The sequence below is a fragment of the Phyllostomus hastatus genome, unplaced genomic scaffold (assembly GCF_019186645.2).
Source record: "Phyllostomus hastatus isolate PE091 unplaced genomic scaffold, TTU_PhHast_1.1 phas_scaffold_501, whole genome shotgun sequence".
Taxonomy (NCBI): Eukaryota; Metazoa; Chordata; class Mammalia; order Chiroptera; family Phyllostomidae; genus Phyllostomus; species Phyllostomus hastatus.
The window spans coordinates 65,264,160-65,281,212 of record NW_025334033.1 but is presented as its reverse complement, the minus strand read 5'-3'; the positions used below and the strand labels follow the sequence as shown (position 1 = coordinate 65,281,212).

At 49.1% G+C, this 17,053-nt stretch overlaps 1 protein-coding gene across 1 annotated transcript; it reads left to right on the top strand.

Annotated features, from left to right (window-relative positions):
* The first annotated feature begins 5,617 nt into the window (after positions 1-5,617).
* Positions 5,618-15,129, top strand: SERPINA9 (serpin family A member 9). Its single transcript, XM_045823599.1, has 4 exons — positions 5,618-6,269; positions 11,849-12,119; positions 13,364-13,511; positions 14,929-15,129. Exons 1-4 carry the CDS (start codon positions 5,618-5,620, stop codon positions 15,127-15,129), a joined length of 1,272 nt encoding a protein of 423 aa, XP_045679555.1.
* The last annotated feature ends 1,924 nt before the right edge of the window (positions 15,130-17,053 follow it).

The following is a 17,053-nucleotide window of genomic DNA, read 5'->3' as shown; positions in this document are numbered from 1 at the left end:
CTTGGCTATTGTAAATTGTGCTGCTATGAACATTGGGGTGCATAGGTTCTTTTGAATTGGTGTTTCAGGATTCTTAGGGTATAGTCCCAGCAGTGGAATTGCCGGGTCAAAAGGCAATTCCGTTTTTAATTTTTTGAGGAAATTCCATACTGTTTTCCATAGTAATTGAACCAGTCTGCATTCCCACCAATAGTGTACTAGGGTTCCCTTTTCTCCACAACCCCTCCAATACTTGTTGTTTGTTGCTTTGTTTATGATGGCCATTCTGACTGGTGTGAAGTGGTATCTCCTTGTGGTTTTAATTTGAATCTCTCTGATAGCTTTGATGCTGAGCAACCTTTCATATGTGTCTGGGCACTCTCTATGTCCTCCTTGGATAAGTGTCTGTTCAGGTCCTTTGCCCATTTTTTTAAATTGGATTGTTTGTCTTCCTGGAATGGAATCACGTGAGTTCTTTATATATTTTGGAGATCAAACCTTTGTCTGAGGTATCATTGGCAAATATATTTTCCCATATGGTTGGTTACTTTCTCATTTTGCTGATGTTTTATTTAACCTTGCAGAAGCTTTTTAATTTGATGAAGTCTCATTTGTTTTTTCTTTCCTTTATGTCCCTTGCTCTAGGGGACCTATCAGTGAAAATATTGCTGCATGAAATATCTGAGATTTTCCTGCCTATGTCCTCCTCTAGACTTTTATGATGTTATGACATATTTAAGTCTTTTATTTATCTTGAGTTTATTTTTATGTATGGTGTAAGTTAGTGGTTGAGTTTCTTTTCTTTCTTTTTTTTTTCATGTAGCTGTCCAGATCTCCCAACAGCATTTATTGAAGGGGCTATTTTTACTCCACTTTATGCTCCTCTGCTCTTTGTCAAATATTAACTGACTATAGAGACATGAGTTTATTTCTGGGCTCTCTATCCCATTCCATTGATCAACATGTCTGTTCTTATGCCAGTATCAGACTGTTTCGATTACAGTGGCCTTATAATATAGCTTGATATCAGATATTGTGATCCCTCCTACTTTGTTCTTCTTTCTCCAAATTGCTGCGACTATTTGGGGTCATTTATGGTTCCACATAAATTTTTAAAATGTTTGTTCTGTATCTGTGAAATACGTCATTGGTATTTTAATAGGGATTGAGTTGAATCCATAAATTACTTTGGATAGTATGGACATTTTGATGATGTTAATTCTTCCAGTCCATGAACATGGTATATGCTTCCATTTATTTGTGTCTTCCTTAATTTCTTTCTTCAGTGTTCTGTAGTTTTCTAAGTACAAGTCTTTACCTCTTTGGTTAGGTTTATTCCTAGGTACTTTATTTTTCTTTTTGTTATAGCAAATGGGATTTTTTCCTGATTTCTGTTTCTGATATTTCATTGTTGATGTATAAAAGTGTCTTCAATTTCTGAATATTGATTTTGTATCTTGCTATTTTGACAAATTCACTTATTAGCTCAAGTCATTTTTTGGTGGAGTCTATAGGGTTTTCTATGTACACTATCATGTCCTCTGCAAACAATGACAGTTTTACTTCTTCCTTCCCAGTTTGGATGCCTTTTATTTCTTTTTCTTGTCTGATCACTGTGGCTAGGACTTCCAAATTTTTTCTGTTTAAAAGTCCAACATCAGTCACTTTTGTTTTGGCCAGAAGTGTAAGTCAACTCAAATTTTATATAGGTATATAGCTGTATAACTGTCACCTTCATTAATCCTAAAAGACCCTGAAAGAGTCTCTCTTGCTCATTTTCAGTCAGTATCAACCTTCAGAGGTAAACTGCTCATTTATGTTTCCATTTATTAATTTACTCATTCATTCATTCACTCACTCATCAAACATTTCCTGAGACCTTACCACTGACCTTACAGTGATGCACAGAGAGAACAAGACAGGCAACTACCTTGATTTGTTAAATTTTCAGTCACACAAATAAATGTCAGAGTGTGACAGAGACAAGTGTTTCACTAAGAGGTTAATAGCACTATAAAAAACATTTAATAGAAGGAACTTTCCCTATTCTGGGTGGTCGAAGAGAGCTTCCTTAAGGAAGTGACATGAGCTAGGTAGTGCCTAACAATAAATAAAAATCAATCAGGGAAAAAAGTTTGATGAGGGGAGAGGGAAGAACACTCCAAGAGTAAAGAACAGCAAACTTCCCGTGTGAGGGTCATGGAAATGCGCCGAATGGCTGGACACAACCATCCAAAGCAAGGGCCTCTGAGTTGGGTGATGAGTTAGAGGTGCCAACAGAGGCCATATCATGCAGGCTCAGTGAAAGATTTCACTGTCTGCTCTAGAAAATGTGAGGCTATTGGAACACTTTAAAATATTTAAGTGTTGATGTGGTGGGTTGGGAAATAAGGAAGGAGCAGGCACAAGGCTGAATCCTCGGTTTAAATAACTGGGTGAGTGGCACTGTCATGGATGGAGATATTGAAAGTATTTTCAGTTGTCATGTTTTTGGGAGATGGTGTTTGGTTAAGAGTCTGAGTTCAGTTTGGGTGATTCTGGGCTTAAGGTTTATTGGCAGCATTAGGAGGAGACACTGAGTAAGTAGATAGATATATGGAGTTCAGAGGGAAGGTCTGGACTGAAGATGAAAAATAAGTGATTTGCACTTTTTAGTAACAGAGCAGTGGGTGGTGTGGGATGAGACAAGCTGATGAGAGAAGAGAGATTAAAGTCAGGAGAGCACTGCAGAGTGCTGGGTGCTGAGGCCCATAAGGAAAGGGCAGGAGAAGAGAAACCAGTGAAAGTGACTACAGAGGAGGAGCAGAGAGAGAGAGGAGACACCTAGGAGACTGTAGTGTCCCAGAGACAATGGGGGACAGGAGAAGAAGCTGAGTGCAGTCTCTTGGGCCAAGTGCTACTGAGAAGTCGGGTAAGACAAGAGCCTAGATGTGTGTCTGTGGGCTGGTCCCATTTCTGTGGACCCAAAACCCAGACAAGGGTGGGCCAGGGAGGGCATGGAAGCTGAGGCCACAGAAGACACCATGAATATGCAGCTCTTGAAGATTTGGGCTGTGATGGAGAGAAGGAAGACAAGGCAGCACCTAGAAGGGAATGAGATTTTTATTGTGTCATTAGTGGTTTGTTTGTCTTCATGGGCAAGACTTGAACGTCTTTATAAGCCAATGGTGAGAACCCAGTTAGGAGGGAGCACTGAAATACAGAAGAGAGAGGTATAAGGGTCCTGAGTTGGAGATAAAGGATGCTTTCTCAAGTTCTGGAAAGAGGATTGACCCTAGAAGGAGGAGTAAAGGGGGGGAGTGGGGGAGGGGAGGGGAGCTGGGTAGAGTAGGGCTGTGTCTTTGGTGGGGGAGGCTGGGGGAGTTCCTTTTCTGAGGGGCTGTCTTTAATGGGAGGTAAGAGACAAGGTGATCTGGGGGTTGCATGTGTGTGCATATATGGCAGGGTGAGGAGCCCATTGTACAGAAAGGGAAAAGGTTGAGATATTCCCAACAGACAGTGGGGCAATGAGCAGATCAGTGCTATGGTAACAGGCAATAAAGACTGGTGATTGGAAATGTGCAACGAACCAAACAGCCCTTCTTAGGGGCCTTGCTGAAAATGTTTGTCAGAGAGGCCGAGGCCCCAGGGAGTACAGGGGTTTGGAAACAAAGCCTTTGACACTCAGGCCGGATAAGAAGGCAAATGAAAACAGGGGAGGGTGGATAGACTGAGAGAAACACAACCTTTCCAGGAAACTAGAACAGTTTGGTGCCCAGGATGAAGGCAGTGACATAAGTTGGAGCCCAATGGCAAGGACCTGACATGCCAGGTGCTTGGGCATTCTTCCCAAGGTCAGTGGGGAGCCACTAAGGAATCTGGGTGGGAGAGTGACACATGAGATTTGTATCTAGAAAGATCGCCCTGTCTGCAGGGTGGACAGGTGACTGGACAAGTGAGGAACTGAGCAGGTGAAGAGACAATGGAAGGTGGGACAAAGGCCAGGGCAGCTGGGAGAGAGGGGCCCAGACAAGGGCAGCCATGAGGGGGAGGAGGACAAACTGTCCCTGTCACCCTGATCGGAAGAGCTCGCTGGCAGGAGTCTTGCACACCCCCAGACCTCAGTCATGACACAGCAGGGAGAGGGACCTTGTAGGACTGGGAGAGAGACTGTGGGGAGACAGAGGGTCACCACGGGAGGACAGGAGTTTGGGATGGAGGGAGGCCAAGCCTGGAAGGATCAGTGCTATGATTCTGAGAGGTGCCTGAAGGAGACCTGCAGCGCAAGGACCTGCCCCTGGAGGCCCACGGCCACACAGCCCAGACTGTCACAGAAGGAAGCCCTTTGAGGCCTCCTCCCTGAGGCCCAGAGAGAATCAGCACCTTGCCTGAGACCGCAGGGAGGCCAGGCCATGACAGGACCAGGACATTTACTAGCTGGCTCCCTGAGGGGCAACTGGTCCAGGCAGGTCCCCCCACCCAGCCCAGGCCCCCCACTCTGGAGGATTTGGGGTATGGAGTCAGATGTCCTCTAGCAAGGCCATGTCTGCTGATGGGGAGGTGGCCCCTCTGGGCGGCAGAGCTGGTGTTAGCAGGTTCCCCTTGGAACCCCCGCCCCCACCCATTCCTCCCCAGGGAGGGGTACAGGCCCCTGGTGCTCCGTGGTGTGCCCCGCCCCTGTGCCTGGCCGTGCCTCCTCTGCCCTAGGGCAATGCTGCCCTTCAACGTCATCCCTTCTCACACAGAGACATGCCTGTCCCTTCACCCCACTTCCCATGCACACTGTGAGCCAGACGCCATGCTGGGCATATACAGACTGTCTTTCTTTTTCCTCGGAGCCACCCTCCTCCACAGATGGGGAAAGTGAGACTCGGGGAGGTGACACGATGCAAGGGTGATTGCACAAGGTTGACACGATGCAAGGGTGATTGCACAAGACTGCATTCCTTAACCATAATGTATTGCTCTGAGGTTGCAGGAAAAACCAATGGTCTTGCTTAGGCTCTGACTTTCGATTGGCTGTCAAGATCAAGTGCTGTGATCAGTCATTACGACCCATGTTAGCACAGCAGACCCCTAGCTCATCACAGGTGTATAGCAGACCCCCTACTCCCCACATGGCTTTCTGAAGACCCCAGCCAGTTTCAGAGCCCACCAAATAGGAGACACTCGGGATTTTAGTGCCATGTTCCTCCTTCCTTCATTCCCACACACCCTAGGTCGGGCCCCTGGTGTAAATGCTCTTCCAGCCCAGGTAGGTGCACCAGCATCTATTGAGCTCCTATATGGTGCGCTGCAACAGGCTGGAGGTGGGAAGAGCAAGGAATGACACATGTAGCTCCCAGAACAGCCCTTGACAATTCCATTCAGATTGAGACTGGCCTCCGCATCAACCCTTCAGTGGGTCCCACAGCCCGGAGTCAAGTCGGTCAAGTCCATGGCCTCTGCTCCTGAAGCCGGTCTCTCACGGCTCCCTGTCCCCTTTTCCTCCAGCGCCCCGGGGGGGCTGAGATTCCATGGAATCTGTTAACTGTCCTGCTTGTCCCCATTCAATTGCTAATGAGGTCAGTGTTGTAAGGTCTGCGGTTCAGGGCCTGCACCCTCAGCTTACCTCCGCTCAATGGTTCTTTCCTCTCTTGCAGACTCACCTCCTTCCAAAATGGCATCTTCCTTGCATCAAGTTTTCTTAGTTGTTAGCTTCTGTGCTTCGATCTGTTGTGTGTCCCCGTCCAGTCTCCCCAGCAAAGGACCCCTCTGCCCGTCCTCCACAAAGGACTTCCGTTCCTCCACGAAGGACGTCCCTTCCTCCCAGGTGTCTTCCAGCAACACCAACTTCGCCTTCCGCCTGTACCGGCAGCTGGTTTCGAAGACCCCGAGCCAGAACGTCTTCTTCTCCCCAGTGAGCGTCTCTGCCTCCCTGGCCGTGCTCGCCCTGGGGGCCCACGCGGCCACCAAGACCCAGATCCTGCAGAGCATGGGCTTCAACCTCACACACACGCCAGAGGCCACGATTCAGCAGGGCCTGCAGCACGTGGTCCACTCACTCCGAGCCCCCAGCCAGGGCCTGGACTTGAGAATGGGGAACGTCCTCTTCATCAAGGAGGGGCTGCAGCTGCAGACAAGTTTCGTGAACGACGTTAGGAGTCTGTATGAGTCCGAAGTCTTCTCTGCAGACTTCTCCAACACCTCTACAGCCCGGAAGAGGATCAACAGCTATGTGGAGAGGGAGACCAAAGGGAAGATTGTAGACTTGATCCAAGACCTTGAACCTCACACAGCCATGGTCCTGGTGAACTACATTTTCTTTAAAGGTAAGGCTCTGAGAGGCTGACTCTGATTTTGTTCTGTCCCTCCCCAACCCCCAGTCAAATAAAGAAGCTAGACAGACCCTCGAGAGCAGGTTGAGACAGTGGGAAGGCCCAAGTTCTAACCGGCTGAGTGCTAACCAGCTTTGTAGCAAGCTGGTGCCTGACCTTGGCCATCTCACATTCCCCCTCTTAGCTTCAGTTTATCAATTACAATGGGGGCTCATTCAGTTTCACCTTTTACAGCCCAATTATGAGGCCCGAGGGGCTAACATGGGGCTCTGTGGGCAGCCCGTGGGACACAAGATTTTTCTAGAAATCAGTTTGGGAAAAAGGACCTCATTTGTTGCTACCAGTAGCTGCCCCACTGTCCCCTGAAGGTTTTGCAAAGGGACACAGAGCTCTGTGACAACCCAGGTGAAGAACCAGACAGACGGTTGCCAGAGGGGAGGAGTTGGGGGGCTGGGTGAAAAGGTGGAGGGATTGAGAAGTGCAGATTGGTAGTCACAGAACAGTCACGGGGATGCAAAGTACAGCACAGGGAATCGAGTCAATAATAGTGTGATAACTGTGTACGGTGCCAGGTGGGCACTGGAGATATCGGGGTCACTTTGCACACTGTAGGATTGTGTCACCACTGTGCTGTCCACCTGAAACCAATGCAGAATAATACTGAATGCAAACAGTAATTTAAAAATAAAAAAGAAGCATATTCAAAGGTGAGAACACTTTCGTAGATGTGGAAGTCCAGACAGTTCTTTGTTTGCTAAGTTTTAAGATCCAGTTGAGTTTTAGGAATTCTTGGTACATGTGGATAACAGTATAACTGTCCTGCACACCCCCTGTGCATCTGTCTAGAGCGTCATGGTTTACAAAAACACCGTGTTGCCCTGAATGAGCTTAAGCTTTGAAGCTGGACAACGTCAGGGTTGAATCCCACCTCTGCCCTGGTTTGCTTCGTGATTCTAAGCGTGTTGCTTTAAAAGATCAGCCATGTGTTGAGTGCCTGATGTGAGCCACGCTTCGGCTCACTCACAGGGCTGTGCTTGCGGGTGAAGCACCTGGACTCCCCAGGCAGGGTGCCGGGGACACACGGTGCCATCCCTCCCTCTCTCCGCTCTCTCTCCTCCCTCCCCTCGCGCCCTCCGCTCACGCAGCCATCTACCCTTCATCCATCCGTTCTGCAAGGCCGGACGAGAGGGAAAAATAACAAACATGCGTCAAGTTCCTACTAAGTTTCCTGCGTTTAATATATAATTCATGAACCATAAAATTCACCATTTTAAAGTATACAGTTCAGTGGGCTTTGGTTTTTAGCTATAGTCACTTGATTTCATATCCACGAGATTGTGTAAATACCTCTACTACGTAATCCCAAAACATTCTTATCATCTCAAACAAAAGCCCACTCCCCACTAGCAGTCTCTCCTTGCTCCTGCTCGTCCCCTGCCGACGAGCCGTCCACTCTCTGCCTCTGCAGACATGCTGGACATCTCATAGAAGCAGAATCACATGGCTCGTGCCAGTCTTTCTGCAAACATCATGTTCAGGTCCTGACACCAAGGAGCATGATTGCGGGATCGTGCGGCAAGAAGAGCTTCGGTTCTGAAACCACCACACTCGTCCGCAGGGACGGTACCATGTTGCATTCCCAGCAGCAGTGAGTGAGCATTTCCGTTGCTCCCCTTCCTTGCCAGCCTTCGGTGTCGGTGTTCCAGACTTCTGCCATTTGAATAGGTGTGCACTGGTGTTTCATTTTAATTTGCATTTCCCCGATGACATATGATGCAGAATACATTTTCACGTGTTTACTTGTCACCTGGATATCTTCTTTGATGAGGTGTCTGTCAAGGCCCTTCCAGTTTTTAAATCCAGTTGTTTGTTTGCTATTAAGGTTTAGGAATTCTTTGTACATTTTGGGTAACAGTTCTTTATCGGATGTATATTTTACAAATATTTTCTTGCTGTCTGTGGCTTGTTTTCTCATTCTCTTAACAATGTCTCTGCAGACCAGTTTTGAATTTAATGAAGTTCAATTTATCAATTATTTATTTTATGTAGTACACCCTTGGCACGATACCTAAACTGTTACTGCCATGCCTTAGGTCATCTAGGCTTTCTCCTACTTTATCTTACAGGTGTTTTATAGTTTTGTGTTTTACATTTAGGTCTATGAGCCGTTTCAATTTTTGAGATGAGTACAAGGTTCGTGTCTGGACTCATTATTTGGAATATGGGTGTCAGCTGTTCCAGCAACATATGTTGAAAAGACTGTTTTTGTTCCTTTGTATTGCCCTTTGCTCCTTTGTCCAAGATCAGGTGACTATATTTATCTAGGTCCATTTCTGCACCCTCTATTCTGTTCTAGTGATCTACTCATCTATTTTTTAATCAATACCACACCCTCGGGATTCCTGTAGCTTTATAGTAAATCTTGAAGTTGGTTACAGTCAGTCTTCCGACTTTGCTCATCTCCTTCAATATTGTGTTGCCTGTTCTGGGCCTTTTGCAACTCGATATGAGCTTTAGGACCAGTTTGTCATTTTGTACACTATAACTTTCTAGGATTTTGATAGGGATTCATTAAATCTATAAATCAAGTTGGGAAGAATTGACATCTTAACAATACTGAGCCTTTGTATCCATGAACATAGGTTATCTTCCCAGTTAGTTATTTGATTTTATTTATCAGAGTTTTGTAGTTTTCTTCTTATGGATCTTGCACATATTTTGTTAGATTTATATGTAAGTATTTCATTTTGGGAAGATGCTAAATGGTACTGTTTTTAATTTCAAATTCCACTTGTTCATTGCTGGCATATTTAAAAGTGATTGACTTTTGTACAATATATTGATCTTGTATTCTGCAACCTTGCTATAATCATTTATTAGTTCAAAAAATTCTTTTGTTTATTCTTTTGAATTTTCTACATAGACAATCATGTCATTGGCAAACAAAGACAGTTTTATTTCTTTCTTCACAATCTGTATACATTTTATTTCCTTTTCTTGTCTTGTTGCATCGGCTAGAACTCCCAGTACAGTGTTTAAAAGAAGTGGTAAGAAGGGACATTCTTGCATTGTACCTGACCATGGAGGGGTGGGGAAGCTTAGAGTTTCTCACCATTAAATGCCACTTTAGCTGTAGTGTTTTTTGTAGAAATTCTTTATCCAGCTGAGGGAGTTCCCTCTATTTCCAGTTTATTAAAAGGTTTTGTTGTTGTTTTATCATAAATGGGTGTTGGATTTTGTCAAGTGTTTTTTCTACATCTAAAATATCATTGTGTAATTTTTCTTGCTTAGCTTATTTATGTGGTGGATTACGTTCATTGATTTTCAAATGTTGAACCAGCCTTGCAAACCTGGAGTAAACCCCATTTGGTCGTGGTGTATAATTATTCTATACGCAGCCAGGTTTGATTTGTTAATATTTTGTTGAGGATGTTTGCATCAATGTCCACAAGAAATATTGCTCTGGAGTTTTCTTATAGTGTCTTTATCTGGCTTTGGTACTAGGGTAATGCAGGCCTCATAGAATGAGTTAGGAAGTATTCTCTCTGTTTCTTTCCGTCTGGACCTGGTGCTTTTTTACAACTGCCTCAGGCAGCTGCAAAGCTTATCACTGCCTGTTACTTTTTTATTTTTTGAAAGTTATTCAATATTGTAAGTTTCTTTAATAGGTGTAGGCCTGTTCACATTGTCTACTACTTCTTAAGTGAGCTTTGGTGAATTGTGTCTTTCAAGGAATTGGACCATTTCATCTAGGTTATCATCAGCTTTGTGGGCATGGAGTTGTTCATAGCATTTCTTTGTTTTACTTTTAATGTCCATAGGATCTATGTTGGTATTCCTTCTTTCATTTCTGACATTAGTGGATTGCTTTTTTCCTGTGTACAGTCCATACTTTGTTTCTTTTTATGCTGCATATTTTTTTAATAAAAGCTGGATTTTAACAATAATGTGATGTGGCCACTCTGAAAATCAGATTCTTTCCCTCTCCCAAAAGTTTGTTACTGCTTGTTGCAGTAGTTGTTTGTTTGGTGATTTTTTCTGAACTAATTTTTAGAGTTGCATTTTGTCCTGTGCACCATGATTGGGCAGAGATTTCTGAAATGCCTGGGACCAATAAATCTCCCAGTCTTTGTCAGGGGCCTTTGTGTGCATCATGGGGCGTGCCATCAACACCCATCAAGGTAGTTTCTAGCTCTGACTCAGTGTTCAGTTTCTGTTTGTTCGGACCTTCAAGGTCAGCCAGAGCTGAGAACCAGAGCCTTCTCATTTTTTTCAAATATGCATATACATTACACATGCATGCAGCATCTAAAAGCCCAGAGTATGCTTTTATGGACATCTAAGTCTCTATGGACAAAGTCTCTATGGACATCTTTCCCCTCAGCTTTTCCTTTTAAATGTTTTGATTAGCCTATTGTTTGTCCCATCTGTTATCCTCATCCAGGCAACCATGAAAATAAAACACTTGCTTACAATTGTTCCTAACAAACACTCCCTGACCTGGGGGAGAAATGCTTTTAGCACTGAGTGAGCTCCAACCAGCCTTGTAAGTGGGACCTTCCAGGAAACTATCAGACAGGTCAACTAGTTATCATTCTTTGGGAATGAGGCTTTGAAATTTCTTCAGATCTGTTCCTCTTCCTCTGGTATTGGTGATATAGGCCACTGTTTTCCAGAGCTGCTGCTGAGCTAGAAAGGAGAGGGTGAGGCTAACACAAAGTTAAAATGTCACAGAGTTGACTGTTCTCATTGAGATTCAGCCACTTTTTTTGAATAGACTCATCCCAGGTGGCTGCAAGCCTTTGGTTAATTTCCAGAGTTCTGAAAAAGCTGACTCTATTTCTGCCAGGGTGTTTTTTTTTTCTTTTCTCTTTTGCCTTTATAAAGGGCAAATATGCACAGGTCCTCACTCTGTCATTTTTGCAGATGCCACTGCCACCCTCACCCTCAGCCTGTCCTGTTAAGCCTTTTGATTAATTGATCCTTAGCTACCTCCTCAGGCAGCTGCAAAACTTATCAGTACCTGCAACTGTTTTTGACTAGTTTTCCCCAAGGGAATGGCTTTGTGCCTCGGGTGAGCTCCCAAACAGACCAAACACAGACAGCTTTGAAAGCGAGGTCTCCCAGGGAAGCACAAGACAGTGCAAATGAGGACGATTCTTCAGGAATGAGGCTTTAACAAGGTTCCAGCCCCGTTTTCATCCTTCAGGGCCCCCGGGTTGCCAGATTTCACTGCAAACGCAGGCCCTTACGTTTCAAGGATGCCACAGGGCTGGGGCGATGGCAGGGGCCGGGGGGAGTGGAACTAGGGCAAGTTGAAATACCACCAAGCTGACGGTTCTTACCAAAATTTAGTTGTTTTTCTTTAATAAATTGTTTCCCACTTTGCTGAAAGAAAGCATTTGGTTCATTTCTAGAGCTCTGAAAAAGTTCATTCCAAGCATTGTTGGCAGTTCTCTCATTTTTGTTTATGGTAGAGAGAGTGTGCAGAGGTCCTTACTTCATCGGGTTGGCTGTCGTTACCGCACTGATTGCACTGTGACACAAAGACCTCTCTTCTCTCTTTGTGCTAGCCAGGTGGGCGAAGCCCTTTAGCCCTGTGTATACAAGCAACAGATACCCATTCTTGGTGGGCAAGACCACTGTGAAGGTCCCCATGATGCACCAGATGGAGAATTTTGCTTTTGGGCTGGACCCAAAGCTGAACTGCTCGGTGCTGCAGATGGACTACAGCGGGGACGCTACGGCCTTCTTTGTCCTCCCCGTCCAAGGAGGGATGAGGCAGCTGGAACAGTCCTTGTCATCCGGGACACTGAGGCGATGGAGCCACTCTCTCCAGAAGAGGTGGGCACCTGTGTCAGTTTGCTGGGGCCTGAGGCTGGTGATGGTGTTCCACCAAGGGTGGGGGAAGACCGTTTCCTGGCATCGTGGGCACCATCTAGGAGAGAAAGGACAGGCTCGGGAACAACTGTAATTTGAGGAAGACAAAGGTCCATGCCCTGGGGAGGCAGGCTGAGGGCTGAGGAGCCTGTGGACACAGAGGTCACTTTCAGCTGGAGTGGATGGGAGCTTTCAAGGAGGTGGCACCTTTGGCCACGGGTATGGACAGAACTCGAAGGTACGGGTGGGACATAGAGGCTCCGAAAGGGCAGACTTGGTAAAGGAAACAGCACTAGTGCAGATGCGAAGGTGGGCGCCAAGGGACACGGTAGAATGCTTCGCCGGCTTATGCTCTCCTGACATTGCAACCGGTGCTGAGAGAGGCAGAGACCGCAGGTGGGGGTGGGTGAACACGGCCAAACCAGCACAAGGCAGGGAGGAGAGAGCTGTCCGTTGTGCTGGATATCGCAGAAGTCCATTGATGAAGTGTCCATGCAACACTTTTGTGCTTACATACCTGTGACTCACTCAGTACGGGACCTTGGGCAAAGCACTAACCCTGAGCTCTCCCTTCACTGGAGTGGAGATAGCTTCGGGAGTGTGCCTGAGACGAGGCCTGGCCCAGCGCAAGCGCCCAGTGAATGTGGGCTGCTCACCCTCGGTTCAGGGAAACCGTCGCAGGGGAGGAGTACGCGTGCCAAACTCCAGGGCTGTGCTGCCTAGCAGGACAGCCGCCAGCCACACGTGTGGTTATTTCGATTAAAATTAGATAAAATTTGAAGTGTAGTTCCTTGTTGGCACTAGCCACGTTTAAGCTGCTTGGTGACCACGTGCGGACTTTGCCGCTATCAGATTGGCAGGGTTTGTCTCAAGAAGGGTGGGGGGGGGTGGCACTCTGGGGCGGTCGGCTGGCTTCTGTCACCGTCCAGCGCATCCCAACGGTCTCTGCCACAGGCCCCCCTGCTGAGCCCCCTCCTCTGCCCTGTCCCCCACTTCAGGAGGGGGCCCATTTTTCATCTCTTACGTCTCCAGGGCTGAACTCGCTCACCCAGTGGACTGACTTCCAGCGCAAGCTGGGCTGCTTGCCTGGGACGTGTTGACCCTCAAGCAGCACCCAGTGGGAGAAGCGTGTCCTGGGATGCCAGCTAGAGACAGGGATGGGGGCCCAGGGCCTGTGATCTCACCCCTCCCTTTCCCCTTCTCCACAGGTGGCTAGAGGTGTTCATTCCAAAATTTTCCATTTCTACCTCCTATGACCTGGAAAACATTCTCCCAAAGATGGGCATCCGGGACGCTTTTGGCAAAGATGCTGATTTTTCTGGGATCACAAAGAAGGACTCCCTTCGAGTTTCCAAAGTGAGTTGGTCGCTGAGAATGGTCGCACGGGAGCCCGAGGTGGAAGGGCCTGTGGAGACCGACCAGTCGCGCGCTCTCATCTCACTGACAGGGAAACGGAGTCCCCAGGAGGCGAAGTGACGTCTCTGAGCCAGAAATGGGGCCGAATTGCACGGCTGCCAGGCCGGACGCTTTAGGGCCGTCACACCCCTGAGGCACGGAGACCCCTTCTCCCTCGTGCAACAAGCGTCCCTGAGGTTCAGCTGCAGTTCTCGGAGGACCAGGCAGGGGTGTGCCCGGCCCCGGACCTCGCCTCCCTGGAGCCCAGGTCCTCACGCTGAGGTCATAATGCGGCTGCTCATGGGATGTTAGTCAAAAAGAAAAAGAGAGAGAGAGAGGGAGGGAGGGAGGGAGGGAGGAAGGAAGGAAGGAAGGAAGGAAGGAAGGAAGGAAGGAAGAAAGGAAGGAAGGAAGGAAGGAAGGAGGGAGGGAAAAGAGAGAGCTAACTTCTCAAATGTAGGATGTTGGACCTAAGAATTTATATTTCTGATTCTCTTGTAACAGCTCATTGCCCTAATTCCCACACAGTGAGCCCAGGCCTCTGCACAGTGGCTGTTGACTGGGGCCGGGCTGTGAGCACCCCTTTTAGACAGAGGGTAACCTCGGGGCTCCCTGCGGACCCCATGCCCTTACGTGAGATCTTCTTGTCTCAGTGCGGTTACCTGTCTCACCCCTGTCTGCATATGGGTTTCTGATCCCTGACCTAAAATTTACTGTGATAAGAGATGATGATGGTCAGGGGTGGTCCTGGGCCACTGACGGGGACCTTGGTCACTGGTGTCAGGGAAGGATGCAGGGAGGTCCCACAGGCAGACGATGAGCACGGTGGGCCTTTCCCCGCTGTGTGCTCATGCGCACGTGTGGAAAAGAATGGCCGTAATCGTCCAGGGGTCCCAGGTGCCTGAAGCTTCGAGGCACCTGAACACCAGGTGAAGAACCTCTTCTGTAGAAGAACGAGTAGGGATGCGATGTTCAGAGACGCCCAACCCGTGTCTCCTGTGCAACAGCTGCAGCACTGACTCTGGTGCCCGCACTTCGTAGGATCTCCTTTAATTCACCAAATAAAAATAACCCTGTGGGGTACATGCAATTATTACCAGCCCTTTCCCGACTTGGAAAGTGAAGCACGTGGCGATATCTTTTACGACAGTAAGTGGCAGAGCCAGGACTCACACCTAGGTCTCTCTGGGCCGTATGTGTAACCACTCAACTCCAGCTGCCCAGGAGCAGCCGCCAGAGCTGCCACTGAGCAAATCTCACGCCAGACATGTTGTGGATTCTTGAAGCCGATGGAGGTGGGGGTCGGGTATCCCCGTTCCCAGACAAAACGCCGACTCTCGGTTTCTGAAAAGCGTTAATGTTGTTCTTCCCTCGGCAGGCCACCCACAAGGCTGTGCTGAACATCCGAGAGGAGGGCACCGAGGCCGCGGCGGCCACGGCCACCAAGCTCACGGTCCGGTCCCAGGATGGCGCCTCCCACTCCGTCTGCTTCAATAGGTCCTTCCTGCTGCTGATTGTCAGCAAAGCCTCGGGGACAGTGCTCTTCCTGGGGAAAGTGGAGAATCCCACTAAGTCCTAGGCGGGACCAGGCCTGTGGGCGAATGAATGAGACGCTAACAATGCACAGGAGATAAACCGCGTGCCCCTTCTGTCCTGAGGGCCCCGACCCCAGCAGAGCTGCGTTTGCTGCCCAGACGCCGCTTCTGAGGCTCAGTCACCAAAAGGCAGTGGAGACACAGGTCCCAAACCAGAGCCCATGAGCCCCAGGCTGCACTCTTTCCCACAAACCTCCCAGGTGACCGGCCTCGTGGGGCGTGTCTGGGTTGGCGCATTTCCATTCCTTAGCGCCCGGGAGGGGTCGCGTATAGGCCAGTCGCCTTACTGCAGAGTGACAGGGCCAAACTTAATTAACCTAAAATGTGAACTGGGCCGGCGACGGTGCTCCCCCGTGCCTCCAGGGTCCTGATTTGAAAACGGTCTAATGGCTACCTCCCAATGGCCAGATTGTCATTATGTGACATTTTAGCGTGACATTTGTGTGACATCGAATTTGTCCATTCATTCAACAAACACGTACTGAGCACCTAACATGCTAGGGATGAGTTAGACAGACAAGGTCCCCAGTTTTGGGATCTAGGCGGGGTGCTAGACCACCACTTCAATAAAACCAAAACTTCCAACCAACGAGACTTCTAGGGTTATGGGAAGCACGGGGCAGGCGCGGGACAGGATAATCGGACAGGGGTGACAAGGCGCGAGGGGATGTTTCTGTGAGCCCCGAGACCGAGGCCGGAACTCCAGGCACAGAGAGAGGCTGCCACCGCTGCAGGGTGGAGCCAAGGTCAGACGGTGTGAGCCGCCGTGGGCCAAAGACGGGAGCCTGGGTGGGCAGGAGGTGCCACTGGGCCCTCAGAGCCTCTCAGACGCATGGGTGGTGAGGGCCCCTCTGGGTGCAGGCATTGGTTTTCCGTCCAGAGCGGCCAAGGCCAGCCGCCTCCTGGGCTCTGACACTGTCCACGCGCACACGCGGCCCCCTGGGTGCGCAGCCTCCGCCCCGCTGCTCTGCAGCGGCCACAGCCCGGCCCCTGCAGTCTGATTCCTCAACTGCGCGTGGGGCAGCGGACCACGGGGTTCCACGCAAAGGCCCCTGTGCCACCCTCGCCCTTCACCCCCGCCGAACAGGCCGCCTCAGCTCCTTCCATATCACCCTTCATAATCAAGGGTGACTGACTCCGGCAGCTGCCAGCGGAGCCCCCACGGCCACCGGATCCAGACACTCCTTTCCTGGGGGGCGGGCCCCTCGCGCCGGCTTTCCTGAGCTCTTTTACACAGAGGGGAAGAAGACAGAAGGGAGTTATGCTAGAGAGCTGGGGGAGCCTTGGGGGGTCCCCACACTCCTGCCCCCCTCATGAACAGGAGACCAGAGACTCACAGAGTGAGAACATCCCACCTAGGGCGGGGGAGGGAGAGCCCGGTGGGGCCCGGATGTGGGGGCTGCGATGTCACCCGGGCCACCGTGCTCTGTGCCCAGGGCTCTGCCCTCGGGTTCACCATGCAGGTCACGGTGTCTCTGTCAACAAAATGATACGATTTTTATGATTTTCATCCTTCATGGTCGCCAGATGGGAAGGCAGTGGGGGATGGGCCAAAGGCCAGGAGAATTAAGAAGTACAACCTGCCGGTTACTGAGTCACTAATCGTGAGGATGTGATGCACAGCGCAGGGAATGCGGTCAGTACTAGTGTGACAGCTCCGTGCGGTCCCAGGAGGGTGACAGCTCCGTGCGGTCCCAGGAGGGTGACAGCTCCGTGCGGTCCCAGGAGGGTGACAGCTCCGTGCGGTCCCAGGAGGGTGACAGCTCCGTGTGGTGCCAGGAGTGTGACAGCTCCGTGTGGTGCCAGGAGTGTGACAGCTCTGTGTGGTCCCAGGAGTGTGACTGCTCTGTGCAATACCAGGAGTGTGACAGCTCCGTGTGGTGCCAGGAGTATGACAGCTCCGTGTGG

Excerpts from the sequence above, each read along its gene's own strand:
- SERPINA9 (XM_045823599.1), top strand. The coding sequence starts at position 5,618 with ATGGCATCTTCCTTGCATCAAGTTTTCTTAGTTGTTAGCTTCTGTGCT. Across the intron at positions 6,270-11,848 it reads GAACTACATTTTCTTTAAAG|CCAGGTGGGCGAAGCCCTTT; the intron begins GTAAGGCTCTGA and ends TCTTTGTGCTAG. Across the intron at positions 12,120-13,363 it reads AGCCACTCTCTCCAGAAGAG|GTGGCTAGAGGTGTTCATTC; the intron begins GTGGGCACCTGT and ends CCTTCTCCACAG.